This window comes from Carassius gibelio, chromosome B23 (genome assembly GCF_023724105.1).
Source record: "Carassius gibelio isolate Cgi1373 ecotype wild population from Czech Republic chromosome B23, carGib1.2-hapl.c, whole genome shotgun sequence".
NCBI classification, from domain to species: Eukaryota; Metazoa; Chordata; class Actinopteri; order Cypriniformes; family Cyprinidae; genus Carassius; species Carassius gibelio.
This window is the reverse complement of record NC_068418.1, coordinates 18,992,491-19,019,227: the sequence shown is the minus strand read 5'-3', so window position 1 is coordinate 19,019,227 and position 26,737 is coordinate 18,992,491. Positions and strand designations below refer to the sequence as shown.

At 37.3% G+C, this 26,737-nt stretch overlaps 2 protein-coding genes across 3 annotated transcripts; both read right to left on the bottom strand.

Moving 5' to 3' along the window:
- Positions 1 to 9: 9 nt before the first annotated feature.
- Positions 10 to 10,655, bottom strand: cables2a (Cdk5 and Abl enzyme substrate 2a). 2 transcript variants are annotated; one of them, XM_052594608.1, is made up of 9 exons: positions 10,097 to 10,655; positions 7,248 to 7,340; positions 5,596 to 5,673; positions 4,283 to 4,373; positions 3,949 to 4,117; positions 3,678 to 3,775; positions 3,215 to 3,321; positions 2,428 to 2,632; positions 10 to 2,267 (listed from the first exon to the last, which is right to left on the bottom strand). In XM_052594608.1, exons 1-9 carry the CDS (start codon positions 10,621 to 10,623, stop codon positions 2,127 to 2,129), a joined length of 1,509 nt encoding a protein of 502 aa, XP_052450568.1. In that variant the 5' UTR covers positions 10,624 to 10,655; the 3' UTR covers positions 10 to 2,126. The 2 variants fall into 2 exon arrangements, with proteins under 2 accessions (XP_052450568.1, XP_052450567.1); XM_052594607.1 differs by having other exon boundaries at positions 3,937 to 4,117; positions 10,097 to 10,653.
- Positions 10,656 to 12,066: 1,411 nt separating this feature from the next.
- xkr7a (XK related 7a) lies at positions 12,067 to 26,116 on the bottom strand. The gene is made up of 3 exons (XM_052593213.1): positions 25,597 to 26,116; positions 18,479 to 18,678; positions 12,067 to 14,807 (listed from the first exon to the last, which is right to left on the bottom strand). Exons 1-3 carry the CDS (start codon positions 26,112 to 26,114, stop codon positions 13,840 to 13,842), a joined length of 1,686 nt encoding a protein of 561 aa, XP_052449173.1. The 5' UTR covers positions 26,115 to 26,116; the 3' UTR covers positions 12,067 to 13,839.
- Between the last annotated feature and the right edge of the window lie 621 nt (positions 26,117 to 26,737).

The window sequence follows — 26,737 nt, the reverse complement described above, 5'->3', positions numbered from 1 at the left end:
GGCAACTGAAACAATTAAAAACATCTTTATAAATGCAAATACAAAAAACCCCAAAGACACGGCATCTACACAGCACAGCATATAGGACCATCTGACCAGTTCAGTCCAAACTAAAGCCTAGCTCACACCGCCCAATAAACACCAACATACAGTGGTTTTTGGTTCAGTGTTAACCCCGTTGGCGTTTAATCAAGCAGTGCAAACTATCCTCACATTATTCAATGACATACTGCTAAAATTGACAATTTGAAAAATAAAGCTTTTGAAAGAATTTCATAGACACCATAAAACACAGTATTCTCATGCAGAAGGTCACAGGATTCCCTCACAGTGCTTGTACCGTTCCACATCCTCAAAGTTTGGATCACAGGAATCAATGTATTCACATACAGTAAGATTTCAATCAACACTTCACATGGTTTTCCAACCGGATCTACAGTCACATTTATAACAGGTCAAGGAGTGTGATTACTCGGTATCAAAAAGATTTAAAGAGACAAGATGTGTGAAAAACAATGTGGCAGCAGAACCATACTGACACGTGTAATAGAAAAGGCACTTCATTCTTCAACGCTCAGTGAAGATTAACACTTTGAAGAAACAGTTACGTATGATTACCCACAATTCTCTCCAATTCAATTACCCTCTCATAGTTTATCATTAGTCTTAGCAATGTGACCAGTCTGAATCCCTGAGGGAAGGAAGCAAATGCACCATACAGAGCCATCATGTTAAAAAAATAAAAAATAAACACCACTAGTTGGTGGCTATGTGCTTCTGCTTCTTAGCCAAAAAAATAAAAAAATAAAAACCAAATGGGCTACAGAAATCAAATTTAATCCGGATGTGATACAGTCCAGGTTCTAAAGGAAAGTGGCCACTCCTATGGTGTATAAACATTTCCAAAGAAGAATATCGGAAATGAAAGATAAGATGATATTTTATGAACACTAACCAAGAAGATTCAGAAAGGTTAGGTCATATTCAACACTGCACAGCACAATACAGACTCACTCGGTCAAGGAGGAAACGCCACGTTCTCCTGTGACCAAATACACAACAGCTTAATACACAGATGTGGAGTTATTTTGTACAACCTACTGTACCATTTGAAAAACAGGACACAGTAGGATGCCAAAAATTAAACATTTCATCACTGTAATTGTCACAGCTGTACATTGGAACTGAGAAAACCATTACAAAACACTAAAGTCAAGACATTCAAAAACACTTGCATCTATAAGAAAAAACAAGTGGTAAATAGTTCAGTTTCTTTGAACATTTGATTAACTGTTTAAAATGGCACTCACATATTCAAAAGACGTTTTTACATTCACGGTTACCTAAAATGCATTGTGGTGTGTCAAAGAACATCATATCACTGTTAAACCACAGTCTGGTTGGTAAATGTTAAATGACAAAAAAAATGTCATCGTTAAATGTCATCTCTAACATAGAGTGCCTGGCTGGAAACGCATCGGAATGCCACACATACCCCAAAAACTCATCGAAAAGGGAAAAAAATATGTAAAAAAACACCTATGTAAAGAATCATAAAAAATATATTTAGTATTCATAAATTATGAACTCTAATAAAATTAAGGTCCATAAATAAAATATTGCATAAATAAAGGGGTGCATTAAGGAAAAAGCTTTGATAAATGGTGGTTAATGAGCATTTGTGGTATTAAAAAAAAAACCTAAGAAATAATGGATAAAAATGATCAAAGTAAGCCTCTCCCTAAATGTGTTTGATTTATAAAATCAGTCCTATGAAGGACGTAAACAAATGAAGATGGAGTGCAGAGAGCCTGGACATAGCTGAGAGAAAATACCACTGATCTATTTAATCAATAAATAACACAAATAACCTTCCAGAACTGCCATAAGAAAAGAGCGTCATCTCTCTCTTATTTATGCATCTCTTAAAGGCACAGCTCACCCCAAAATGAGAATTCTGTCATCCTTTTCTCACCCTCATGTTGTTCCAAACCTATACGAATTACTTTGTTCTGTGAAACATACAGCAAAAGATATTAAGTCAAACAGGTTTTGCAACAATGTGAGTCAATGATGACAGAATTCAAAATATTTGGTGTACTATCCCTTTAAGGGCCCTCTCCATTTCAGCCCTGCTGCACCAGTCTGCGATAGTGAGGCATGACCTTGCTGTCTGGGAGGTAGAGAGCCATCTCTAAAGCAACCAGAACCGTGAACTCCAGGGAAATCAACTCCTTGCTATTTATTCGGAAACGCTCCTCCAACCTCTGTTCATGGTCAGGCAGAACGAAAAAGAGAAGAAATAGGTAGGACGGAAGAGAGAGAGTCAGTGCATGAATCATATTAACCAAGAACACATGAAGCATATAGCTATAACTATAACGAATGGTTAAGTCTCTGAATTAAATGAATCAGTAAGACACTTACATCAATCAGTTGCTTGACCTCTTGTTTCTTGAGGTCGCTGCTGATCTTGGCAGCTAATAAAACGCAAGCAGAAGACACCAGCTTTCGGTTGTGCTTGTTCAGCCTCCCTTGCAGAACCAGCTTTTCAAAGTAAACATAAGCCATAGCTATGGTAACCGGCTGTAGGCCACACTCCTCGCTCACTGAGCGCATTTCCCTTTTCAAACTGTGGTGGACATTAAAAAGAGGAGAAAAAGAAGTTTGCAAACTTAGAAACAAATGAACTCCAGGGAGTTCAATTTACAACATGCCCCTTGTTGTGTTAATTCATTCAACCAAATCTAAAATTTGACTGCAATAGTGCTATGTGCTAAAGACCCTATAAAAATATATATAGCATATATAGCAATAGCCAAAAATACATTGTATGGGTCAAAATGATTTTTCTTTTATGCCCAAACAATTTTAAAGGTGACTTTCTTTAATATTTAGATTTTTTTGCACCCTCAAATTTTGTACAAAAGTTGTATCTCTACCAAATATTTTCCAATCCTAACAAACTATTTCTCAATGGAAAGCTTATTTATTCAATGTTCAGATGATGTATACATTTGGATTTCGAAAAGTTGACCTTTCTGACTGGTTTTGTGGTCCACGGTCACATATATTTACACACGTAATAAATATAACAGTACACACACATTATGTAAACAAAAACTTATTTTGGATGCGATTAATCATTTGACAGCACTAGAAGCAACACAACCGAGGTATTTAACCATTTTATTTTATATAAAAATGACTTTACCTTCTGATTTTGCTGAGTGTCAGCTTTATGTGAGGAAACTTTTCCTTGAATGTCTCGTTCATGTCTTTCTTCAGGTCAGATGGTTTCACGTACTCAATAACCGTTGCCTGGAGGGGACAAGGACAGTCTTCTTATAGTCGTCGTAAAAATAATGTATAGGGTTTTATGGCTACTAAAACACAACTGTGACTGCCAGTATTTAGCTTTTATAGCTAAAGCCTAGTCAGCTGTGATACATAAGATAGCATACTTCATGCCTGTAGCTGTTAGACCATACTGAGCCCTTAGGGTTATCATATGACATGCTGGTGTGATCTGATATAGTTCATAAGCTTGGTTCAAGAATTATGAATCACTATCATGCTGTAGTGCAACTCAAATGTCCTTGCAAAGCATTTTCATTGGCATCATGCTAGAAGAGATTATTGAAACTGTGTTGGTTAAAATTTATCTTAAAACTTACCACATAAGATGCGAAAATTAAGACTCGCTTATGTTTCCCACAAGGCCACTGCGGGTCACTGAGTAAGTTGGGGTCATAGTCTGATAGCTCGTCCACACCTAGCAAGAGTTACAGCATTAAACATGTTTGTTTTTTTAAAGAAATTAATACTTATGCTCAGCAAGGATGCATTCATTGTATTTATCAAAAGTGACAGTTAAGTATATTGTAATATTTCACAATATTATTGTTTTTACTGTACATAATGTACGTAACTGACCATGAAACACACCAGTATCCTGTCCAACTGTGCTGTTCATTCGTGAAGGAGTAAAGTTCTTCTGCCCATTAATACGGTTGCGAGACATTGGCATCTGAGCTGTACTGATGTCAGGTGGGCCGACGCTCTTCTGCCTGACCAAGGCATTCGTTGGAAGCAGGAAACGGGCATATGATACTGTCTGCAACACAAAACATTTCAATGCTATCAGCGAAAATACAGACATATACATTGTGCAAAACACACACCCATTGACCCGGTACTGCACCTTGCATAATAATGCTTTTAAACAGAAGGTTTCTAAGGCACATAATCATGCCTTTGCTCAATCTTCTTAGAGAAATACCTTTCCAAAGTCCACCTCCACTCCCTCCAGGCCAGGGACCATATCAACTGCACCACCAGAAGAGTGTCTCTGGGCTTCTAGTTTAGAGTCACTGCAAGGGGTTGATCAGATATTAACAGTCAGAGTTGAATAAGTTTTATTCAGATATTGAGATAAAGATCCTCTGTCTTATTGCTGTTTGTTTGGTGCAAAGACACTGTTAATATAGCAGCATCAGGCCTCAGTGGACTGCTTATAATCTGGTCCGTTTGTAAATACTGTACACCATTATTTTAAAGCTTAAAATGATACAGCAGCACATCTTTAAGAAGTGATAAAGCACATTCACTAAATTATATTAAAAAAAATAAATAAAAAAAAAGATGTGATTGGATATATGACAGGTGGACAAATCACTGTGATCTCTGGACTACCAAAACCAAAATTTTAATCAATAACTTGGAGTCCTACACAAAGCTGAATGACACATTATGCATGTAATTTATGTACATCTAAATCTTACATTAACGGAGCCATATCATATTTTTTTATCGTTTTATGTTTTCATGACAATTTTACAGCACATTTTGATCGCACGTGAGATGACACCATTAAAGAGAGTGAGGTAAACTGAAGATCATAAAATATTATGAATTTAAAAGTTTGGGGTCGGTAAGATTTCAATGCATTTATATGATCAAAAATACAGTAAAAGCTGTTGAAAAATATTAATACAATTTAAAATAACTGTTAATATATTTAGCAATTTATTCCTGTGATGCCAAGCTGAATTTTCAGCAGTCATTAATTCAGTCCTTGGTATCATATGTTTCTTCAAACATCATTCTAATATATTAATTTAGATTATTATGTTGTGAACTCATGTAAATATTTTTGTGGAAACCTGGATTAGTGTTGTTGTTTTTTCCAAAAGAACAACATTTATATAAAACCGAATATAGAAATCTTTTATAAGCATCATTACGTCATTTTCAATCAATTTCATGCATTGTTGCTGAATAAAAGTATTGATTTCTTTAAAGAATATCTTACTGACCCCACATTTTTCAACAGCCGTGTACAGGACAATTATGTATTTAAAAACATCAGAGCAATTTCCACACTGACCATCTGGCTCTGTGAAAAATTGCTCAAGATATTTTCTTCCATTACAAATTAACCATATATTTTGGAACATTATATTTCATCATCCAGCCTTAAAAAAAAAGAAAAAGAAGAAAAGAACAGCTGATTTGTCCATCCCTCATGTATGGGTTTGCATGATATGTAATGAGTTGTTTGACTGACTGTGGTGGTACTATGGTGCTATGTACCTGATGTGATAACTCTCTCCATAGGGCAATACAGAGAAAGCAGCACACAGGGATCTCTTGGCACAAATCAGCACAATCCTGCAGGACACAGATGGCAAGTGCACACAGAACAGACAACATCAGTCACCTAAACAATAAACCATCACATACACCAGCCATGTTTACACCACAACAAGTGCATATGGGTCACAACAGCATGCAGCGCAATGCAGATGAGAGATCTTCTAGCCCTGGAATGACATTGGTGACAAAATTAGTCAAAAAAAAAAAAGTCAAACCATTCTTCAAGCACAAATCCAAATATTAAAGCAGCATGTAGCTTTCTGTCGCAGCAGATTGGGTCAGCAGGAACAAATCTAATTACAGCAAACCCTGTCACATTTCCCAGGGGTCTGAACAGCATTGCAGTTAACAGGACTGCAGTTTGTGACACAGGATGTGCTCAATGAGGTCCAGGGGACCATATGAGGCTGGAGTTGAATATGCATATGAGTGAAGGTGTGATTACATGGTTGATGATGTAATGCATGTTGAGTTAAAAAAAAAAAAAAAAAAAAAGGAGTTAAGTTCAGCATAATATTCAAGATCATATCAGAAAATAACACCTGCACTGTGTGTTTGTCTTTATTTCCTTAACCTGTGTAAATCAATCACCTATATATAGATAGATCTTTTATAAAGCAATTTTAAATTTTTGTCCAAAGAGCCAATTGGGTTTATGGCACTTTTTACCAGAAGAGCTAAGTTCATTAGAAAGAGAAAGAAAAGGAATCATGGAGGAATACACTTTTGGACGCTTTTGTCTTACGTAACTGAGTTTCATTACATTTGAATGGTTCTTGCCAAGGTGCAGTTCTACTTTCAGAAGATGCCATTGCTATATAAGGTATCCATTCCAGATGAATTAAATTCAGCCCAGTTGTTCCTCATGTAGGCAGACACATCTATCCCTCATTTCGTCTGTGTAAGAACCTAAGTGAGTTATCCCAGTGAGTTCTTATGCCGGTTATTAAGTTAGCTAAGGAATCACAGAGTCTGTCTCACTTAGCATAAGAGCACACTGCAGTTATATAACATAGAACTTTACTGCCTGAGGAAACAGTCCAGCATCCACTTCACCAGCAGCTTTTTTTTTTATATTCACCCTAAAAATACGCATTCAAAACGCATTCAACAAATAGAGATAGAAAGTGCTAATAAAGGATCAGCCTAAATCAGGGGCAGAGGAACAATTGTTTGAAATAAATAAAATAAAATAAAAAAGCATTCAGGTTAACTAAAATGAATAATTTAATTAATAAAATAATAAGTAAAGAAGCTAAAAATCAAAGGTTTCATTGTCCCTTCAAAAAATTAATAAAAATGAATATGTATAATTTGACTTAATGATTACATAATAGTTCAATGCAAGAATCATAAAGTATGTAAAATTGTAATTACATTACTATGTTGCTACAGTATATGCATGTTATTATTGGTCAGGCTCAAAAAGCCAATCTGTTTTATTTGTGCTCTAAGTCTCCTTAGCTTGAAAAAGCTTGAAGACCCCTGGTCTAAACTGATCTTGCATATACAGACTATTTATCCAAAAAGAAAACTAATACAGCTCCTACTCACAGGGAAAATATTTCCCATCACACCCGCCAACTCACCTGCTCCCTCGAGTGTCATACTGTCTCATATTCTTGATGAAATGCACCTTCTTGGAAACCTTTGGCCCTGGAGACCCAGAGAGGTTACGTGTCCTGCAACAAGAATTAAATAAAATTTAGAGATAAATGCATGTGGCTTGCTTCAATTTGTATATACTTAGAGAAAAACTTGGATGGATTAAAAGCAAAAGCTTAATCTTTTAGCTCTTGACTATAAATTAAGGTCACCCGTCCAGCATCCGTCCATCAGCAGACCTTACATAAAAAGGCAACAGAACAGGAGAGAGATGAAAGGCAAGCAACAAAAAAGACAAACAGGAAATGATGTGCATGTGTACTGCAGAGACATCATGAGGCTCGCAGGGTTCCTACAGGGTTTGGAAAAGTGTGGAATTTGATTTAAGTAATTTCCAGCTCTGGAAAAAAGAAAGCAGAGTATGGAAAAATATTTGCATTTCCAGACTTTTACCCATATTTATTTATTATTATTTATTTTTTTATAATAGAAATTTAAAAATTTCATTGAAAATAAAGTTATCATACAAGTGGCGGCAGCTGTTTAGTGATTCTTTAGTGATTGTCAAACATGACTGCAGCACTTGGTGCAAGGTACACTTATTCATTTTGCATTATGGACTTCTTCTCACAATATTCTTAACACCATATTAAATAACCTTAAGGACCTTTGCAAAAAGAAAAAAATATACAGACATACTTTTATGTACGCAAGAGAAACCATTACACTTAGCACACAATGCATACTGAGCCACATATTGTGCCATCAGCCCATTTCGCGGTGTGGTTTTTTGGCCACCACAGAAAATGTATTAAAGAGACCTAGGGCCTTGAAAAATGACATACTGCCCTAAGCCACATTTTGAACACTTTTTTTATGAAACCCTTGAACTTGGTAAATAGGGCAATGCACACAGCTATATTATGCCCATTATGCCCAGCTATATCAGCCCATTTCGTGTCATGGTTTTTCCACCACCGCAGAGGCTAAACTGGACATAAGGCCTTGACATCAGTGGTACTACTATAAGTAAAGCCAAATTCTGAGCAAGCAGATCTCTATTAATTCATGTGCAGTGCATCCATGCTCTTGCTTTATTTATAGCAAGATGACAGTGATACACAAAGGAAATGGGTTATATAAAACTAGAAACTGTGTAAGCATGCAAAACAATTCCCATGCACATTTTCTCATTTCTCAAGGGCATAAAAAAAGTTTCTTGTGTGCATGCAAAAGTCTTTTTTATTTATTTATTAATATTAAGGTCGCTGTATATTCACTTGTATGTTTCTATCACTTCAAGAATATCAATGAAAAAAAACCTGAAAAAAAATCTAATTTATGTTAAATATGGGCAAAAAATAAATCTGGAAATTTGAGTCTGGAAAAGTATGGAATTTTTAAATGGAAAATGATGTTGCATTGAAATGTTCACATGAGTAAAAGACAGGCCAGATAATGCTTGTTGTGATTGCTTGATGGCCTTAAGACTGACTCAGCAGCCCCTTTATCATCTAATCTGACAGCAGTGATATCCTATCATCATCATATACAAACCTTCCATCTGTCCTATGGGTTTTCCTAAACACTGTCTCTGTTCTCATAGTTACAAATGACTTTTATAGTCGGAGAGCTCACTCATTACACTGCATATAGGCTAACTGTCAAGCACTCCACTCATCCTTCATGTATAATTAATAATTTTATCCATCAGACAGTAGTACACACTTTATCACAGAGACATTTAATTTCGTCCAGAGGAGTCAGATTAATTTATGAATGACTCTTATAATTCGAATCAAGACACATGGCTCGGCCTGAGTAGTCCGAATCCCGACAGAATGACTCTTATGAGCAGGTTCTTTCAGTGAATCAAAAAACATACAGTGCGACCCCAGCACTCCGATTTCTGAATAAATGAGTCCTATCCGATTGCTAATTAAAAATATACCCGACTTACAGTAAATATCTACGATTTTGATTCCATTAAATGTCTGACTCACAAACGAATGAGTATTATGAGTGCAAACAACTGCTTCACTTTAGTGAATCAAAAACACTAACAGTTAATCAGTCAAATAAATTGCTGAATTATCTGACACACTTAATGAACTGCAAATTATTATTTTCCTTAAGTCAAAAATATACCTAGAAAAGATGGATTACTTATGTCTCGTGAGATGCAAACCAATGCAAGTTAGCTGATATATAAAATAGTTATAGATACACATTATGGTTTTGGCTGTGTATTTTTCCCAAACATGTTTTATTTAAACCACTACACAAGAACTGCATCTATTAAGGATTCAAAACCAGAGATTCCCACCAAGAACTATTCGTCCTAACAGGTTATCAAATATTTACAAACAGTAGCCAAATATTTCGCAGAAATATTTCCTGTCAAATTCATGCCTTAAAAACAAGACCTCGCTTCAAAGATGAAAATGAAAGTTGTAGACAATAACGCGGAAGTCAGCAATTCCCCTTATAGATCTGTTTGTTTTGTTCTGTTTCTCGTGTTGTAACGTAGGCTACTGTTTGTAACACTGCTTCAAAAGTCATAATCGAATGTAAATACTGGTAACAACAGGCCAGATGAATGTTCTAGCCACAAAATCAGAACCTTGATACGGTTTTGGAATAAACATATAGCTTTCATAAACCTAATATTTAGAATTGTTCATAACCTTTACAAAAGAAGGTTGCATCACACATTTAGGCTACTCAATATTTGTTATGAACGGTGTCATTTATGCATACAATACCAGCCAATGAATAAACGTCAAAACTCGTTTCACTGTTTGCTAACCTGCATGACAAAAACAAAACTCACCTTTGTCGGGGATCAGGCACAGGATTAGATCCAGGGAATTGGCCGGGCGATTTACTATATACTAAAACCGGATTCACCGGTCCAGAGGTCGGTGAAAGCGGGGGTGCCTGGACTGACAAAGGATCTGTTCGTCCATCCTCCGTGAAAACGTCGCAGCTCCCTTGATTGAATGCTGGAGGAGCACTCAGAGGAGCAGGGTAAGTGTTAGTGCTCGGTAGAGGGGTCGCTGCTCCCCCGCTGATGGAGGATGACACTTGGGTGAATGTTCCGTAGCTGCTGGTTGTCGCCGGAGGGAGACCCGTCACCGCCGTCGCGCCGACATCTACACACCGGCTCTCGGCTTCTCTGGGGCCAGCGATTCCATTGCTTAAGTTGTGAACCGGTCTTCCGTCCAAAGATATATTTGTGAGAAACAATAGTGCTGCTTGTCTGCGACGGGAATCCCGGATTTTTCGTAGGTGTTCTTTGTGTGGTCTGGCTGAATTACTCTTCGGACAGCCGCGAGAACCGCAAGCTGCGGCCGCCATTCTACTGTGAGTAAGCTAAAAGCAGACAGACCTATTAGACCGACGGAGGAACTGGCCACTCCCCTTGGCACGCTATTGGTCCAAATCACGCACACTTGCATATAAATGAGCTTTTGCCTCAGCGGATTGGACGAGAGTTCTTGGTTCACAAATTTGTACAATAATTTTGCTTCAAATGTACAGGAGGACATAAGAAATATGACGGACATCTGTTGCTGCTGTCTTTGATTAATAGTAATAATAATAATAATAATAAATAAATAAAAAAAAAAATATACATATATATTTTTTCTTTTTTTTTCTAACGAGAATGATACTTGAAATGAACAATTTAACATATTCGTATATTATTATTATTTTAGTTTTTATTTATTTACTCGTATATTACTATTTTATTATTTGTAATTTTTGATAATTATATAATATAAAAGTATATATTAATTTCTATAGATTAATTATATTTAAAAAAAAAATCTTCATTAATTTCACCCTTAACTATCAGAAAACGCCCCACTGTATGAATCCTATCTAATTTCTTAGGGGAATATGTTTGCCTAAACAAATGTACAATAGCAACAAATCTTCACAGCAGCAACAAAAACAAAATAGTGTCTTTATACTTCTGCAATCTCTTTATATATCAGCTTCGCATGATGCTGTAAATTCAGTGCTGGCTAGTATAAGCCTTTGCTAAACTGTAAGTTTCAGAACAGCTCATTACAAGAGTTACAGTATACGATTCATTCTGTTATGTAAATATGCAGTGTGATGTCTGCAACAGCTCGTGGGATAATACAATTGGGAAAAGAAAATGAGGGGGAAAACAATTTCCCGATTGTTCAGATAAACTGATAGCAGCAGGAGCATAATTCGAAATTCTAAACAGAATAAAAGTCCTCAGACTTACTTCTATTACCATATATGTTGTTTAAAATCCAAATCCATAAAATGCATTTGTTTAAGACTGCCGAGGGAATAAATGGTTGAGACTATTATAAATGCTATGTTGCAATAAAGCTAATATTTCATTTATTTAGGCTATTTTGTTTTATTTTTTAACAGCTAAAAGCTCCAGACAAACGCATACCGTCTGAATTTAAAGGATTAGTTCACCCAAAAATGTAATTACTCGCCCTTGTGTTATTCCTGTAAAACCTTCTTTCATCACACAAATTAAGATATTTTTGATGAAATCTGAACTTTCTGTGTTCATCAAGGTTTTAAAACCCTTTATTTGTAAAGTTGTAGTTAAAACGTCTTCTAACTGACTTTAAAATCTAAATGGATTTAAAATGAACGTTTTTACCTTCCTCGTTGCTATTCAGCTGGTTTCCACTTGAGTGCAGTATACATCAAATAAAAATTATTGGGTGGGCCTTTTAGTGGCTGTAACTTTTTGGAATGAGCTTAAGATGATGAAATACTATATTACAGTGTTCATTTCATTTAAGATAACAAGCAAAACAAAATACACTCTTTCAGTTGATGCTTTGGTCAGGTCAGTAAACACAATTTTGCTTTTTTATTGTCCAAATAAAACACATGGCTGAAGATCGACATCCTTTTTAAAGTCGACAGCAACAGTCTTGCAGGTGCAGTGTAAGGCTTATAACATCTTGTAGTGTGTCTACAGTAAAAATCCAGCATTAACCAGAGTGAAAGAGTATGATCCACATTAATGAAGTTACAGCATGGATGGCTGTGTTGAGGTGTCCCAGCTAGCACCAACAAAATAACACAAATGGACATATGTCATGGTTATGCCAAGAAGTGAAATAGTTACAATGGGTTAATGGACTTAGCAATAACATGATATCGGTAAACACTGCACAAACCCAAGGATTATTCATCTTCTCTCTATTCAACAGCCCAGTAGCCAATCAACTCAAAATACTATGTTCTTAGTCTTGTACACAACAGGGTCACTGCTCTGTTTTAGAAAGAAAGAAAGAAAGAAAGACAAGATGGCTGCTGTTTTGATCAGTGAAAATATACATTCTCAATTGGCAGATGCTGTTAGATGATGTGACCATATGTATCATTACCTCAATTTAAATGTTAAATAAAAGAGACAGAAGATACTGTATGGATTTGTTCATATCCATCAAAATGTTCACTATCCAAACATTTATGAGTATTATTGCACCAAATTATGTCAATTACATGAAATGGCATAATTATAATGCTGTTAACTTTTCATGAATCCTAAAAAGATAACTATTTTTAAATGTCCCTTCAGCTGTAACACAAATACTTTAAAATGTGAACTTGTTATCTTTGATAGCTTAGACATATTTTAAATATTGTTTGTGGTATAACCATACGTTACAGGCATATAATAAACCAGTTTGAACAGGGTTCTTTGTCCTTGTTATTAACATTCATTCAATTCTTTTTATAGGTGCACTCAGCCATTTTTCAGCATCAGACCCATTATTTCCTTCATGCTACAAATGTCCTTTGAGAAAAAAAAAAAAAATTCCCAAATTTTTCAGTGATAAGCATTTTTTCACTTGAAAGGTATGCAGAAATGTCTTGAAAAGAGACATTGATAACTGTGAACAGTTTCCTTTTTGAAACATAAAGAGTGTTCCTTGCAAAGTATGATCCCTGTTCTTGAAGGCAACATATTCTGTGCTTAATAAAATGCCTAGATGTTATAGAAGCTCAACCCTTCAATTATCTATCACACAAACTGTTTTCATATATTTGCTAATGTTTAAACAGGGTGAAATACACCTTTCAGATGCTAAATAGCCAAACACAAAAAAGTCTTAAGGCCTTTAACGAGACAACTTACACATTTTACTTGGACCTACTACAACCTCAATACCCACAGAATTACAACCAAGTGGATTCAGTATTTGTTGTTTACGGCAGCTGCCACGAGAGATTTAAAAACATTGGTCTGAAATGGTGTTTAGGATGTGTTTAAGCACAATTGCTGTTATTGTACCACACTGATATGTTGTTTTGCTCATTACAGATTTACCGTGGCATCAATGCTTTCTTTCATTCATTTGGACAGACCCCTGCTTAACCTCCTAACCCAATAACCTGTAGTAATGTCTAGTGTCACCACAGGGTGGCGCTTTTCTAGACACTTGTACATCATGTGTTTTTCCTTTTCACCAAATAAAGCTGGACACAAACTGACTTTTCCGCACACTAACACATCTTTTATTTGGAGAAGGTAAAACTGTTGGAAAAACTGTTTCAGACTGTTGTCTCATATTCCATCACTTCCTTCGGTGTGCCTAGACAGCGGTACTGGATCCTTGGTGTGACTGGAGAAGCGGCTTCCAGCACCAGAATGGTCTTTCGTAGCCTGCGATCAATGAAGTGGGCGTCCCAGGCTGGGTACTGCTTCCTGGGAAGGTCGATGCGAATTACCGGCCCCTCTGTCCTTGGGGTGAGGCGAGGCACAGCGGTGCGCGTGGCCTTCAGGGTCCGCATCTTAAACACTTCACCAACGTCTCCTCCTTGTACTAACTCTCCTCCTTTAGTCCTCTGCAGAGTCCGTGGCGGGCTGCTCACCGCATCCAGAGGAGGAGGAGCGGAGGTGGGTGATGAGACACACTGATCTGAAACAGCACCCACCTGGACGTCGCAACATCCAATATAGGCCCCAGACACAGAGCCGTCAGGGTGCAACAGGCAGTAGTAGACAAACATAAAAAATGTGCCTAGGGCATAGCTACAGGCCACCACGCACACCACCACCACGGCGTAAAAGTCTGAAGAGCGCTGGCTCCGGTATATGTACCACACGGCAGTGAGGGCCACATTTTCACCCAGGATTATGAGGCTGTAAAGAAGCAGACGGCACCGCGTAGGGCCCTCACGGACGCTGAACCAGCAGAATATGTACACGATTCCCACCATCATGTTGTAGATGATCTCCTCCCACTTGGACATGCAAAAGTCTGTCTCACCTTGGATGATCCAGAAGGTCATGGCACACCAGTGGGCAACGATGAAAATGCCGAAGTAGAGCTGGAAAATGGAAACGAAGAGGGCGAAGGCCATGGCGCGGGCTCCCACTGTGAAGAGGTGCCACAGCATGTTCACCACCACTGCTTTGTACAACATTGGGAGCTTGTCGTCGCGAGAGTCCCGTAATGCCTTTTGATAAGAGGCCATCATCCAGCCCAGAGACACTAGAGAGGCAGACGCAGACAGACCTGGATCAAATGAATCACAATGAGAAAGAGTGACAGAGAGAAAATAGGTTGAGTTAGGACATCTAAGAAGCAAACTATAAATAATGAATTATATTAAAATAAGTTCTTAGACTTTTACTTTGAATATATATATATATATATATATATATATATATATATATATATATATATATATATATATATATATATATATATATATAACAGATTTTGCTTTATTTCCAACTGTTAAAATGTAGGCTGCCAAAACGAATAAATAATTGTGATTCATTTTATAGCTATAGGCCCACAATTAGGCCATGCCAAAAAATTTAGAATTTCTTTCTTTTTTTAATTTCTTAAGGAATTTTGCAAGACACATTAGAGATAAAATGAATACTTTATCAATAAAATAAGCAAGGTTTATACTTAAGCAAAAAATATTTCCAAGTTTATTTCAAGTCAAAACCTATACCTATGTGAAACCATTCAGATGAGTCTGTACAGTATATGAAGAATGACAGTACACCTCACCATCCCTCTCAGGAAAAAAATGAAATTCTGTTTGAGTGCTGGTACGCTCTCGAGAAGCTTTCATGAATATTTAATCAGGTTCCTGTCTGGCCATTCATCAGCTCACCCATTTAGTCAAGAGCAGTCAAAACGGAAAATCTCTCCTAATCAGCAAAAACATAATCATTAGCTAGATCTCCAGCCATCTCACATTGCACTGAATATGATTATGAGCGATTATGACAGACCCAGCAAAGCACCTTAATCATAATATCAGTCAGACTGGAAAAGTGCAGGTCAGGACAGACCAAGAGGAAACACTCTTGCACTGATGCCAGAATTCTCCACACTGCTGACTGTGCCCTGCTCATCTCTTGAGAACTGGATATGCTTTGTTGTGGAATCACATTTTGGCTCTCCTCAGGTTCATTTTTATCTTTCTGGAAAAAGAGGGCCTCAGCAGTCTGAATAAATGTAATATGAGTAGGGCTGCCATAGAGTAAATACTGCAGCTCTCTAAACTCTAGTCCGACTGGCATAGAAAAGAAAAAAGGATGTCACATAAAATTAATTTATTTAAAACAAAAATCACATCCTTTAGTTAAAGGTGCCATGTGTAAAAATTGAGGTAAAAAAAAAAAAAGACCTACATGCATCAAAAGAATGAGAATAAATAAGGGCGATGATGTCATAAAAAAAAATGTGAGTTATAGTGCTGCAGAGATATCAACCTTAATTAGCATTAGCATTACTAGCCAAGGCCCGACAGGTGTCGTAATACCAGTTTCGGCCATGGGAGGCGGTATGCGGGCAACATAACCACCAGCCAAATAACTCGCACGGCTTGTGGGCATACTTGAACCTGATGTCAATCGTGTGGAAAGTACAGCCCACTACTTCATTTCAGTTCAGGGAAGAGAACGGAAGGATGGCTGAAGCCCTTGGCAAGAGACCACCACCCGCTACAGGGAAACAACCGCGAACCAGAATAAACATCGGCACTGCTTTCAATCGCTGGAGACAACTGATGGACTTGAAAGAAATGAGGTTCGACTCCGAACTTGCAACATTTCTTTTGGATTGGTAAGTAAGATGCTGTTAGTATTTTGCTAGAAGTTTGTTTTATATGTTTGCGTATTTTTTTCGGGAAGTTATAACATAGAAATGTATCGAAGGCTGTTCGATAAACGTGCCAATGTTAGCAATGGCTAACCGTAGCTGCGTTTGATAATTAGCTAGCTATAACTTACCCATTGTTTTATTTCATAACTAACCTGCTCTGTCTAGTCTGTTGGTCTCCGTGTCCTCTTTGCTTCGTGGTTTTTCTGTGCGTGAGAAAATTGATGTGTGTCGTGAAAGCGTGTGAAAAGAGTCAATTGCGTGTGTCTCACGGTGAATGCTTGAGAGTTGGCAGCTCTGGTTACGTTGGTTGGCGCTAGCTTGGTCAACGTCAGCTATATACAAATAATGTGTATATACAACTCAAAATGTTATATGAACAAAACGAATATGAACATATTCACTGGTAAAGGTGAAGGGGAGTAGCTTGAAGATGTCATCACCCAACGTTCCTCTGGAGGCAAAACGTCCTCTTAGGCTTCGGCTATGGCTCTAGGGTTGTTGTGAAGGTAGGGGCGGACCATAGAGACTATGCCATTTCTCGTTTGTTACTCTAGAGTAGACCAATTCACTTTATAGAGGCATACCGCCCCCATCTGGTATGGAATGCGGAGTATGACTTGATTTTTTTTGCCAGACATGACAGATGGCACCTTTAAGTCACAGTTTGACAATTGTTCCCATGGAGCTGAACTAATGCACCAGTGATTTCTTGCAGCTCTGTAATCAAAGGCTCCTGTCAGGTGGCTTTGTAACTACCATATACAGTATGCTGTTTTCTTCTTACAGAGCCAAACATAGACTGAAGAAATTAAACTATACAATTAAAGATGATTTTAACATGCCACAGTAATGAAGACACTGACATGAACATCTAATTATGTAATATTCTAAATTATCCTTTGATCACTGTAATTTTCATATTCAATTATATATCTTTTATGATCAAATTTGGAGTGCACTCATCCAAGAAACAATGAGAAAAAAGCATCTTTACTGCTGTTGGATAGTTTAATCATTAATGAAAGTACTTAAATTTTCATGCACAATGACCTGAAATATGTACGCATGCAACTCGTGTCTTTCATATTCAGTCACACTTATCCCATCCTCAGTAATTAACCAGCTAATTTGCTTTTGTATTGAAAATGGGATGCTATGAAATTGCACTCTGATCCTCAATGATGGCCAAATTAATTTCTAAAACAACTCCCTTTGTGTCACATTTAAATTAAATGCAATACAGAAATCCCACTGCAAGAAAGACATTGAATCAAACTCTGTACTCTGTGACCTGGTGGATAGCAATATGACTGATGCAGTAGTTTCTCAGTCTCAGACAGTACGCCCACAGTCCACCCACAGAACGTTTTCTGACCGTCTGATGTACAGTGCACTCAAAAATAGGTTGAAATCATCAGTTCTAATCTTTTGGCTGGCATTGTGCAAATTCTGGTACAAAGGCACCGGCTGTCTCATCAATATTTTTGAAAAAGTGCTGCTAACAAGACTTTTGAAGAACTATCTAATCTCTGCATTTATAAAAGTCTGCAAAGTTAGTGGCATCAGAACTTTGAAACATGTTTAATATTTCCAAAGAAAGAAATTATTATTTGTTGTTTTCTGAGGTTACAAAAGTGACAGCAAAACTTTTCGTTCTGAAAAAAAGGCATCATGGTTTCAACAAAAATATTAAGCAGCACAATTATTTTCAACAATAATGTTTCTTGAGCAGCAAATCAGCATATTAGAATGATTAGTGAAGGATCATGTGACACCTAAGACTGGAATAATGATACTGAAAATTCTGCTTTGACATCATAGGAATAAATTCAATTTGAACACATTAAAATATATGTTATTTAAAATTGTTATAAAAATTCATTGTTTAATGTTTCACCTGTATTCACATTTATTATCACATTGGTGATTATTGTCACGTCTGGATTAAAACTATTGATGAAATATGAATATAATGTATATGATCCAGACAAATAGCCCAGGCTCAACTTCTTCTAGCATACTTGGTGAGATGGTTTTAATCATAGGTGTCATCAGCTTACCCTGCAAAGGGAGGACCTGGCCGGTCTGGACCATAATGCTGAGTTGCAGAACGAGCTGAGGTGCGCTCTTCAGGAAGGTCTCAAGCAATCTCAGCATGCTGATGTCAGCGTTCTCAAACATCATACGCCAGTAGTAGTGTTTGTGCTCGTGGTCCCCATGCCAGCGGCTTTGCACGCCCAGATATAAGGCATGGACATACCTAGGTTAAAATGCATAGGATAAGACCTCCAGGTAATTTTTCAACACATCACCAAAACTTGCAACAGAAGATGCTTAAGTACACTAGTGGCCAAGGCTGCATTTATTTGATGAAAAATACAATAAAAAAAGTAATATTGTAAAATCTTTTTACAATTAAAAATCACTGTTAACTATTAGAATATGTTAAAAAAATTAATCTATTCCTTTGCTGGCAAAGCTGAATTTTCAGCATCATTACTCTTCAGTGTCACATGATCCTTCAGAAATCATTCTAATATGCTAATTTAGTGCTTAAGAAAGTGCATTTTGAAATTGATGTTTTGCTGATTAATATTTTTGTGTAAACCATGGTACACTACCATCACTTCATTACAGTGCACTGCCAGCTTTGTGTAAGACTGCGTGAGAGAAAAAGAAAGAAAGATATTAATACAAGGGCATATTAAATTGATCAAAATACATTTATAGTGTTACAAAAGATTTCAAATTTTTTAAATAAAAGATGTTCTTTTGAAGTGATTTCTGAAGGATCATGTGACACTGAAGACTGGGTAAGGGCTGCTGAAAATTCAGCTTTGCATCACAGGAATAATTTTAAAACATATAGAAACAAAAAGAAAGCAGTTCATTTTAACTGTAGTAATATTTCACAACATTCCAGTTTTTACCGTATTCTTGTTCAAATAAATGCTGCCTTGGTGAGCATAAGAGACTTCTTCTTCGGAATTCTATAACCTTGATGCCAGTCTGTAGGCTTGGAAAAGACAGAGAGTTTGCTTATAATCTCACTGTGACCAGCTGAAAAAGGCAGTACACTTGTCTGGGCAGACCGCCAGCACACCATCGAGTGCTCCAGCATGTGATGTTCTACCCTCAGCACCAGTCATGCTGTTGCAGATGTCTTGTGAGAAAAACCAAAGTCGCACTTGAGATTACACAGATGTCAGAGAGCATGTTTTCTCAGGAGGGATCACTGTCTCTTACTTTAGTTATTTCAAATTTCCTGATTCGCGACCCCAGGACTACACTGTTTATCCTGTGAGACAGATTTAATTGCCAGAAGAAAGTAGAGAGTGCGTGGCTTTTGGAAGATATGAAGTAAAATCTGCAGCTGTGCATTCAACAGATATTTATGTGAGGCCCTTGAAATATCTGACTTTCACTGGACTTTTTTCTTTGTTTCTTTTGACAGGAAGTGCCATGATTTTTCAGTCTGTCTCAAGGGTAGCGAAAGAAATAGAAGTGCTCGTCGGATGTCAGGAGATTGGCAGAATGAATCATCCTGCCTCGATGAGGTCTATAAAATTGCTCCACATCCTTCTCACAACTTGCTGTGTGAGAGGAAAAAAAAAAACAGCCTCTGAAAGAAAAATCAAGTAATAGATAGCCTGCGAGAATGGCTGTCAGCAAGCGTGCCTCAAATTTGACAAGGGACACAAGAGTCTTTCTTTCTCTAAATAAAGAGTGTGTTTTCAATGAGAGAGAAAAGCTCTCTTTCAGCCCTTGGGGCACATTGATGATATCAGACAAAATCAAACCTTGAACCTTGACCATGCAACTCTTTTTTTTTCTTCTTCAAGAAAATAGGAAAATGTGAACAAATAGGCAGCACTACAGCTGAGAAACCATCTCTCAAACAGCCACGATTGGCAGGCAATGCATCAGTCTCCATGGTGATGACTGGCAAACATTGCAAATGACAAGCTTGGCCCATTACTGAGTTTAATATAACCCAATTGGAGACAATCATCTGCCAGGCCTGTGTTTTGCAAAGACTCAGGGCTTCTCTGAAAAGGACTTTTTTTTATTATAAAGACAGGTCAGAACAGGTTCACCCCACTGATTATGTTGCTGTTCACCTACCATTAAACTCTGTTAGAATCCAGCAATATTCAGAACGGCCAATTGACCCATTTGGTTATTCAGATGGCACAGCAGGCCAAACAGCACTCGGCTATTAACTGGCAGGGTTCCTGTCAGCTAAATACAATTCCCCCTCTCTGCTAAATTACAACACTGATCACACCCTTGAGAATGACAGCAGAAAGAAAGAAAGAAAGAAAGAAAGAAAGGCTGGACTCAGGCTGTCATTTATTTTATTGAACAGTTAAGTCATGCTGAGGTGGTTATGAGACACTGGATCATGTCATCATGTAACAGAATTAGGAAAATGGAAGTTCCTTATATTTCCTGTAGCCATATACAGTACATTTCTTTTGTTTTTTGCTGTCCTTCTCAAGAGTGTGATCAGAGAATTTTGTTGTAATCTTTCTATCTTTGACTCTCTATAGGTTCTTTAACAAAATTTAAAAAGCTATTTCACAATATTGAGAATAAATCAATGTAGTACCATATACCAGCTAGGTAGAAAGCATGCGACAATTTTCCTGCATCAGTACAATCAATTTAGGATGGAATAATCTGTATCTATCTTTATACTGCTTTTATATTTTCATTTAATGCATTCACTGAAAACATAATATTTATAATATGCACAACATGTGACAGACTTGTGCTGACCAATGGATGAGGGTTCCTTCATTTCCAGATTATTGTCTATTTCAGAAAAAAAAAAAAGTTGAGTACGAGACATAGAAATAAATGTGATGAATTAATTAGAGCTTGATATTTGCCTCTTATGCTCAATTGACATAATTTAGGAATGTTTTTTTTCTCTTGAATTAGCATCAAGCACATAAAAAATACTTTATACATAAACATATTTCGATTTCTGTCTTTTAAATGTATTTAATTCATCCCATCAGTGCTCAACCAGACATGCCTTCAAACAAGCACAAAACTAAATCAAACTAAAACACACACTGCCTACAGCTTCCCTCGGTTTATCATACACACAGTAACCACAGCTTAGGTTTTATTAGGTTCCTTTTCTTGTCACAGTTAATCCCAGTGCACCGTCTCTCAGGAATATGTCTCAAACAGGAATTAAGCTGTTTGGCCAGCAGCAACAGACATCCCCTATCTCTCATCTAGAATATGTCCTCACTTCCCCTCAGTGGGGTTTAACGTTGGTATCCAGAGGGGAGAATTAATCACATAGTGGTTGCAAATTATCTCATTGTCATAGATGAGGTGTTTTTCGCTTTCACTCCTGCTCACTCACACTTTAGGTCTGAATCTTCTGCATTTATAAATCTTTTGAAAAAAAAAACAACAACAAAAAAAAACAACAACAACATGGATTTAAACACACTTTTGGCATGCTCAAAAGGGCACCACACCTGAAACAAACAAATGACTTATGATCCGATCATTTTTAGTGAATCAAAAACAAACAGCGAAACCAGTGTAGTTCACAAACAAATTATTTATTGTTTTATGATTCATTCAGAAATCATTCACTTTAATGAACATGCTGAATCCATTATGTCAAGATTATCATTGCTTTCAGTGATGGAGTATTGTTAAAACATTTTTTACGTTATGTATACTAAAATGAATATGGAAACCAATGAAAACTGTTGCCTTCATTTTTTTACATCCTACAAACACTTTTTGCAGTGCATGTAGTGATTTTTTTCTGTGTGAAGGTGTCTTTTCACCTTCAAGGGTGGTGACTGATCCTGATTGTTCCTGCTCATCTGATGCTGCAGTGAACATGGAATCAAAAACTGTCTTTGACCGTGTGCAGTGAACCAGGTGAGAGTACCCAGAGGGGACTCTTGAATAGTGCACACTCAAAATGCTCAGTTAAGTCTTTGGTTAAACAAACATGTAAGAAAGATAATATTTTATTGGGCATCAGTTAGTTGTATCATTATTTTATGTCTGATGTAAAGCCATGAGGGGAAATTGCTTTATGATGGTTAATTTTCATATCAAACCACCCAGTTTTCCCATTTTCTCCCTCTCAATTATTCTCTCAAGCATGCATCTCAAACTTCAAAATGGGCATTTATTTTCACATCTACTCTCTACCAATCATTCCTCACCTGTCCTTCTTTTGCAGCAGCTCAGCGTTCTCTCAATCTCTGGCTGTCTGCTGCAGGTAAAGGACATATAAACACTACAGTTATAATTCCTGTAATGCAGAGATGTGCCGGTGGCAGCTTTAATGGTATTACTGCTAATTCCAATCAAACAAAGACAGAGAGCCTTGGAAGCCTTCCTTGGAAGCTTTTAAGCAAAGACTCAGTCAGAGAGTAGGCTACTAGTGAGAGGTGAAGAACAGAAAGAAATCCATTGCAGGTCAAACAGAGGTAACATGAAAATGGCAAAATGTGCTTCCTAAAAGGTGCTATTCTTAGCTATACTAATAGAAAGAGCAAAAGAGAGAGCATAGGATATTTCATTAAACACTGGCCTACAGTGTGAAATTATGTTTTCGTTAGTGGCCCTGGAAATATTTTGAGTTAATTATATATTTATGGGAACTTAGCTCAGAAGGGCTTAGGCTAAAAGTCTCAAGGCTAATTTGTGAATAAAATGGGATAATGGTTTGATTTATTCAAATGAGATGAAAACGATTTCCCAATTGTGCCTTATTTGCAGGCTGGCTGGTTTGTTTTGAATTGCAGATATCCTCATTCTCTTTCTGAAAAGAGTCTGCCGTCTTCACTGAAAAAAATTATCATCATATCATATACACACAGAAAATCAAAGGTCATCATGACAACATGTCAAAAAACCCCAAACTTTTGGTTTACCTTGAAGAATTATTACAAAATATATTACTAGTGCACTATAGAATGTACTTCTTAAAACAATACCACTACTACTAATACAATTTATTTAAACACACAGAAATTCAAAGGTCTTCATTATAGCTTTGTAGCCCATCAATAAAAGTTTGGTCTAACTTGAAGAAATTATGACAGGAATATATTACTGTTGCACAGTAAAATATACTTCTTAACAATACTAATAAGAAGAATATTACAACATTGTTGGCCATATTTTAATTTAAACCATAAATATGCCAAATGAAATAAAATTAAAAAGGAATGTAAAATTTTTTCAATTGCTTATAATAATTGCATACATTTTTGTACATATTAATAACATTTTTAGTAAATATAATGTTTTAATAATGTTAAATATTCTGTGTGTGCTAGCAAAATAGCCCTATATAATGGTCCAGTTAAAGACAAAAAATAGAGTGACAACGATTTTAAGCCATACCACCAAGCACCAATTGTTATAAATTTGCTAAAAAAAAAATAAGGGAGGGATCTTCTAATAAAAAGATCAGGAGCAGAGGTCTGATGAAAAGCAGAGTAACAGATAGAGAATGATGACACAGATGGCATGAGAAGCACAGCACATGTGTTGTGACAGCAGCATAAATGAAGATTAATCAAAATAACCAGCAGCTTTGTGATATCAATGGCAGAAAACATCACTGACCCTGTGTTACCCTGCAGGTCAGCCAGCAGCAGGGTCCAGTCATACAGAAGCTTGACCTGTCACTGCTGATCAAAGCAGGAAGTGAAAGACAAGCACATCACCGCCTCTGTGTTTACAACCACAATTACACGGCACTCACTCCCTTCACATGTCTCTAATATGTGTGGGTGTGTTCCTATTGATTTATATGTGAGTGGATTAAACTTTTGGCTGTGATTGTGGGCTGCAAATTTTTTTCTCAGGATTATTATGGAAATTGCATTGTGAGTTGCATCGTGCTGTCTGTCAGCAATCAAGATGCTTAGCACTTGATAGACACTTGCACATTCTGCTCATGGCAACCACACTGAGTGAAAAGAATGTGAGAAAGCAAAATCTAATCTCACTGTTTCTTCGGCTCAGTTCAGAAAGGAGTCTTATCTTGTAAAAAAAATAACCATCTTTATGACTTTATGTCAATGGAAGCAAAGGTTTGAAGTTAAAAACTCTTGATGATGGATTTGTTTCTTACACACATGCAGCTTTTCACTTCATTAATTGAATTAATTACATAAATTTAAGGATGGACTCATGTGATTTATTTGTAGAATACTGTAATGATTTTATCAGCTGTTTGAACTCTCATTCTGACTGCACCAATTCACTGCAGAGGATCCATTGGTGAGCAAGTGATGTGATGCTAAATTTCTCCAAATCTGTTCCAATGAAGAAACAAATTGATTTACATCTTGGATTAACGGGTCAGTTTTCCACATATTTCCATTCATGGGTAAACTATTCCTTGACACAGAAAAATAAATGACAGAAATAAATGGAACACAATTCCAATTCATCACAGCTACGTTTGAAATTAAACCAATGGCATCAGTAAGTAATATTACAAAAATCTTTTGCACTGCTCTAAAGACAAAGGGATTTTCAGAGTGTGCATAAGGCGATTTCTGGTGGACAGATTGAATGAGTGAATGAGTGGAGGAGTCTCCCCAGGAGATTACTGACCCAGAAGCTCATGAGAGGTGGAGGAGGAAGAGGAGGAGGAGCCTAGAACCAAATGGATTGTAGATAATGATGAACTGGCATGGGACGACAGGAAATACAAGGAGGATCCCGTTTCCTAACTATGACTGCAGGACAGTCGATGCAAACTAACAGTGGTGAAGTTGAGTACTATGATATCTTGCATAATTTCTGTTGTAATTTTACCATCATAGACACCACTACTTACTGAATGTATGTTCCAGTGACCGTTTCTTAAATTACCATCCTATATATAGCCTGCTGAAATATGTGCTTTCAAATATGAAAGCCTATTAAATATAATCAATCTGTGCCAAACTACATAAATATTGACTACAATAAAAGTTGTGCCTATAGTATTTTCTTAACATAAACCTCGCTATTTTAGTAGTTTACGTGGATGTGGATTAGTTGCACGTCAAGGGAAGGCATATGATGACAGAACAACATGAATGAACTACTGAGGTGACACCTCAAAGGAATGCACTATAGATTTGTATCTCATTATACTGAGTTGTATGTGCTCACATACCTCCAGACCTGTGCCAGCTGAAGAACGTGCACGACGCTTTGGAAGAGCCACACGCAGGCTCTACAGCAGCTCTCAGCGCTGCTCCTCGATCCGGTGACCGCAGCGGAGCGGCCAGCGCCCCGCTGATCGCTGTCCTTGGTGCTGAAGGGGCTCTCCGCATTGGACGCCGCTACCATAGCAGCCGCAGCCGTGCCACTCCCGTTGGCGTCGGAGTAATCGTACGCGAACCATCGGAAGCTGAGCACCTGCACCACCACAGACGGAATGATGATAAAAACGAGTGTCAGAGCGAACCACCAGTAGTCCCGCCTGAGATAGTAGTCGGCAGCCAGCCACAGGTCTGAAGCCCCGTCCGAGAAAAAGACCAGGAGCGCGCAGAGGGTCCAGCAGCAGTCCAGGAGCGAATACTCCTTCCCGACGGGACGCCACTGGGGAGAGCGCTTCTCCTGCCCAGGGAGGCACGTCGGCGGAATGTCATTCTGCAAAGAAACGGCTGTACCGTCTGATTTCGCGGCCATGTTTGTTGTAAAAAAGAGAGTAGATGGAAAAGAGAGACGGGAGGGTGGGAGAGAGGGGGTCGATTGTCTGTGTGGGAGGGAGAAAGAGGGCTGGGACAAAAAACGCTTCTCCTTATCTCTGCTTGAACATCTAGCGCCTGCATTTTCCACCTGAAAGCAATTTATCACGGCAGTCGCCGATAGTGAGCGTGCAAGCATCCGTGTAGTTTTTATTCAAAAGCCTATAAAGTGATATAGAATGAGCTTAATAATACAGCCTGAGAGGAAAGGTAACACTCCAGTCCTGATTCAGATTAAATTTAGCGCCTGTATCCTCATTGTCTGAAGCTAGATCATTTTATGTAAATATTTTAAAATTATAATAATCTGTTCAGACACAAATAATGTCACAGACACAAAAATATGACCATGATTTATTCCTACTCTTATTGAAACAAATCACATCAGTAACATCAGTTAATGTTAGTTGTTTAAGTTTAAATTTAAATCTAATAGTTCATTAATAGTATTGTGTGTGTGTGTGTGTGTGTGTGAATAGGATATAATATATAGTATTAAGGTTTTTTGTTTTTGTTTTTTCATTATGCATTTTGCATTTTGCTAAATAAACACGTGAATGTATA